This window comes from Quercus lobata, chromosome 12 (assembly GCF_001633185.2).
Source record: "Quercus lobata isolate SW786 chromosome 12, ValleyOak3.0 Primary Assembly, whole genome shotgun sequence".
Taxonomy (NCBI): Eukaryota; Viridiplantae; Streptophyta; class Magnoliopsida; order Fagales; family Fagaceae; genus Quercus; species Quercus lobata.
Genome location: NC_044915.1, coordinates 4,942,103 through 4,947,036, shown reverse-complemented (window position 1 = coordinate 4,947,036; position 4,934 = coordinate 4,942,103). Strand labels below are relative to the sequence as shown.

Here is a 4,934-nt window from a genome sequence, read left to right as displayed (position 1 = left end):
TATCTTGATATAGAAAGGTGGGATTTTAGGGTTTAGAGGACCCTAAGGTTTTGGTTACCTCCTTGAAATGAATGGAAGATTGGAATGCGATGTGAGATTTTAGTAGGTTGAAGGCTAGGGTTGAAGGATAGGGTTAGGTGTTTAAGAGTGTTAAAGGGAAAATTCTAGAAGCTACTGAGAAAATTGAATCTCTGAAATTGATTAAAATGAATGAGTTGGTTAACTTACACTAAGGCTTGTCCTTATATACACGTTACAGTGAAAGAGGAAGAGAAAATTAATTCTGACTAACTCTAATAGCATCCGTTTGGATACACGTCCACGTTTTTAGCTCTAGCGCGTTTTCAGCTTTTTTTTTTTTTTTTTAGCCGCAATTGTTGACCAATTCTCCCATGAATAGTGTATCCGTGCACTGTTCATGTAACTCACAAATTTCACTTTTCAGCAACTTTTTCATTAAAAATAGATCTCACGACACTAACACACGTGCAATCACTTAAGTGCAACAACGCCGTTTCCTTTTAGCCTCCCTTTCTTCTTCTTCTTTTCATTTACTCTGTCGTTATGCCCTGTTTTTTCAGTACTGCAATTCCTTTCTTGTTGTTTCTCCTTGACTAAGTTGTTTTCCTTTGTGCCTTCACTCTGGACTGAAATCTCAACAAAGAGGTTGGGAAATTTGGGTATGACTTGGTTTTATAGGAGTGATAGTGATTTAGGAGGGTTCTTGATGGTAAATGCAACTAGGATTTGGGATAGGAAATACGAATTTGATGGAGTATGGAATGCACAAAGAGAGCGTACACGCAAGTGTGAATTCTTGATGGTGGAGCTCGGTTAGAGATTGAAATATATTGGCCTTTGAAAGCAAATTATTTTACTGCACGTTCAAGGGAACCTTCAAGAATTAAGATAGCTTTTGTCAACACAAATCTGACAATGCTACATGTTATTGACAATGCCACATCAATATTATTTATAGAGAGTAGCGCCCAGAATTGCCATGACCCATTTCGTTTACTTTTGTGTCACTCTCAGATAATAACATGGCTTTTTCGTTCTGTATCGTATTTGTGGGACATTGTGATTGGAAATGGCCAATGGAAAACAAAGATTAAAAAAAATAAATAAAAGAATAAAAAAAAAAGTCCTGAAATATATCTTTCCAGTCACTGTGTGGTAACAGTAACTTCTAACTTTGAAAGCAATCAGCTTTCGGTGCCTTCCGCAAATCACGCACAGCTCACGACAAGTTTGCTTGATTTAATTTCAACACCATAATCATGTCATCAAACCCAATGCATTCGTAACCAAACGAGAAAGATGACAAGAAAATCAAAAGCATTACTTCTTATACGAAGTCATAAAAATATCCAAAATGCGATTCACCCAATAAGAAATACACCACTAGCTACCAGTCTAATTTTGATACTGCCTTGTGTATTTGTCTCTCTCACGCATAACCTTGCTTGAAAGATGACAAGAAAATCAAAAGTATTACTCTTATACAAAGTCATAAAAATATCCAAAATGCGATTCACCCAATAAGAAATACACCACTAGCTACTACCAGTCTAATTTTGATACTGCCTTGTGTATTTGTCTCTCTCACACATAACCTTGCTTGTATTTACGAAAGAGGTCCTCAGTTTTGGCATTCCTAAATGCACAACACCCTGTCAAATATACACAGATCAAAGCCACAAGAGTAATGAGCAATATAATATCCGCTCTTCTCCATTCTTTTTTTAGATTAGCCAATAATCCGGCTTTGCATGAATCACAACCGTAGCAAAGTTGGGTCTGCTCGTTGCTCCAATTCAAGCAATCCATATCGGCTGCATTGTTAATGGGACTTATCCAGTACGTTGGATTCACAAATGTATACCCACACTGAGTCGGTGGCTTACAGCATCCTGACTGTAAAGAAGAAAAAGCAAAAAAAAAAGAATAAAGTATAAAGATGATGAATATTTGGAAAAAAGAAGGTTAAAACATGTGGCTCAAGAATCATAACTGATTAACTTTGTCAAGTGGTTAAGTATTATTCTGTACTCAGAAACCCTAGTTTCAGATGGATGTTACTCTAAGAATAATACTAACAGATGACAAAGTTGTGTTTGGTTGAAAACTTTAAGAAAAAAACACTACTTAAGCAAAAAAAAAAAAGAAAAAAAATGTAAATGAAAAATAAATAAAAAGCGGTACTTATTTCTCATTCTATACTTATTCTTCGCAAACAAATAATATCAATAATAATAAAAGTTCAAACACATTTTTTTTTAGATTACTATGTATTTTTTTTTTAACATATACACTGGGAGAGGGAAGAAGATTTTTTTAAAAAAATACAGGTTTTAAACCTTTAACTTACATTCATTTTCCAATGTGAGATTAACCCACTGTTTTTTCTTTTGAGAATATTAAGTATTTTTTTTTTTTAAAACACACAAACGGGGAGAGGGGAGAATGTTTTTTTAAAGAAATTTACAGTAGTGTATATCCAAAATAGCCTAACTCTTGGATACACAACACTGACTTTAAATCTCTTTAAAACATGTGGCTCAAGAATCATAACTAATTAACTTTGTCAAGTGGTTAAGTAATATTCTGTACTCAGAAACCCTAGTTTTAGATGGATGTTACTTAAGAATAATATTATCAGATGACAAAGTTGTGTTTGGTTGAAAACTTTAAGAAAAAAACACTACTTAAGCAACCAAAAAAAAAAATGTAAATGAAAAATAAATAAAAAGCGGTACCTATTTCTCATTCTATACTTATTCTTTGCAAACAAATAATAACAATAATAATAAAAGTTCAAACACTTTTTTTTTTAGAATACTAAGTACTTTTTTTAACACACACGGGAAAAGGGAAGAATGTTTTTTAAAGAAATACAGGCTTTCAACTTCTTTAACTTACACTCATTTTTCAATGTGAAATTAATTCACTGTTTTTTCTTTTGAGAATACTAAGGGGGTGTTTGGTAGAGTAGTTTAAGTAATGTTATTTGTAGTTTTTTGAAATACATGTGGGTGAAAAAATGTGTGAAAAAGTGTGTAATGTTGTTTAAAATATAAAAATGTGAGTTTGAGATGGTAAAACAAACAGGCCCTAAGTATTTTTTTTTTTAAAAACACACAAACGAGGAGAGGGGAGAATGTTTTTTTAAAGAAATTTACAGTGGTGTATATCCAAAATATCTTAACTCTTAAATCTCTTTTACTCACACTCATTTTTCAATGTGAGATTACCCACTGTTTTTTCTTTTGAGAATACTAAGTATTTTTTTTAACACACACCTATGGAGAGAGGGGAGAAAGTTTTTTAAAGAAACTTACGGTGGTGTATATCTAAAATGACCTAACTCTTGAATACACAACACAAACTTTAAACTTTTTTAACTTTCACTCATTTTCCAACATGGGATTAACTCATTTTCAAACACATTAGTTGAAAAAATTGTAAACCAAATGAACCATTGTTTAACAAAGGTTAAAGGGTTTTATACATTTCCACAAGGAAAACAAATCCCACTTTTAGAAATTAGTATTAAAGAAGAACATAGTTAATTTACCTGTAAGGGGGTAATATGTGCATTAAAGAAATCCTGAGCCATGCGATATCTCTGGTTCAATTCGCCACACATGTCTGTTGAGCTGAGACAGTTCCTTATGCGATCCCACTTTAATGGACTTCTAACTCTTCGACGAAGAAATCCAGAGAAGTCATCAAGATGATATTCCAAGTAACTTCGACTCGGTTCAAGGTGGCCAGAGCCCCTGATGGTGACCATGTAGATGAAAACCACCAAACACGCAAGCAATATTATGAGAATAAGCATAGCAACGAGGTAGAAAATGAGGAGCCAAGGGATTCTCCAAAACCCTCCAACAAAGCCTGCTAGTGCCACAACCAAGATCAATACCCCAAGAATAATAACAGGCCATTGTAAAAGTTTCACACAAGAATTGTCTGGTTCATTTGCTAGCCAGATTCCAGCTCCAATGATTGGGATTGAAAGGAGCATAGCAACAAAGTTGATGGCTCCGATGACATTGTTGCTCAGTGCCATTTTGGTGAGAGAATATATGCTGAGGAGATTGTGGGTTTTGTTTGTTATTTAAAATCTTCTAACAAAGGAATAGAGGAGATATAAATGTGGAGAAGTGAGCTTTATAATACAGCTTTTGTCATCTAGCCCACCACCTTTTGTTCCTTACCTTGGATCCATGAAAGCTACAAACAGTCTAATGCAAGTAATGATAATTTTTAAAGTGTATTTTTATTTATAAGTCTAATCACTTTGTGTGCTACTTTTTGAAAAGGAATACCCTTGTACTGTATTTTAAGGAAAAAAGAAAGAAATGAAACTGCTTGCCAGCAACAAATGTCTGCAGCATGCAGAAGTTAGAAGAAAACAGGCACTACATGCCCCAGAATGCCTTTGCCATATAGGACCCCTAGCTTTTCCAATTTTCGCTTAGAGCAGGTAATATAAACACACAAATTACTTATTGGTCCCACTAAATCTCAGAATTTGGTCCTTGCTCCTCAAATCTTTGAAGTAGTCCAAAAAAAACCCACAAGCCTACAGTCATAAATTATTTTACAAGATTTTTTCAAATTATTTATGTGATCAATTCTTATCGATTTTCATCTGAATTTACCACTAACTTTACATTTCCACTTATCAATAATTATTCATCAAATTAGTAGTTTGTAAAAAATATTGTAAAATAATTTGTAAATCTAGCATTTTCCAAACCCAAAACATTTAAATGGAACCAAAAAACGCCAAAAAAGAAAAAGAAAAAAAGAACATAATAGACCTAAAAAAAAATCTATAAAATGGCCCATTCATTAGCCCGTGGTTCTCCAAATCCTAAAGGAAAAAACCCAAATTCATGATCTCCTTTTTGACAAATTCCAAA

At 33.5% G+C, this 4,934-nt stretch overlaps 1 protein-coding gene across 1 annotated transcript; it reads right to left on the bottom strand.

Moving 5' to 3' along the window:
- Positions 1–1,326: 1,326 nt before the first annotated feature.
- LOC115972093 (protein TORNADO 2) lies at positions 1,327–4,223 on the bottom strand. The gene is made up of 2 exons (XM_031092242.1): positions 3,578–4,223; positions 1,327–1,917 (listed from the first exon to the last, which is right to left on the bottom strand). The coding sequence occupies exons 1-2, from the start codon at positions 4,073–4,075 to the stop codon at positions 1,606–1,608; spliced, it is 810 nt and encodes a 269-aa protein (XP_030948102.1). The 5' UTR covers positions 4,076–4,223; the 3' UTR covers positions 1,327–1,605.
- Positions 4,224–4,934: the final 711 nt, after the last annotated feature.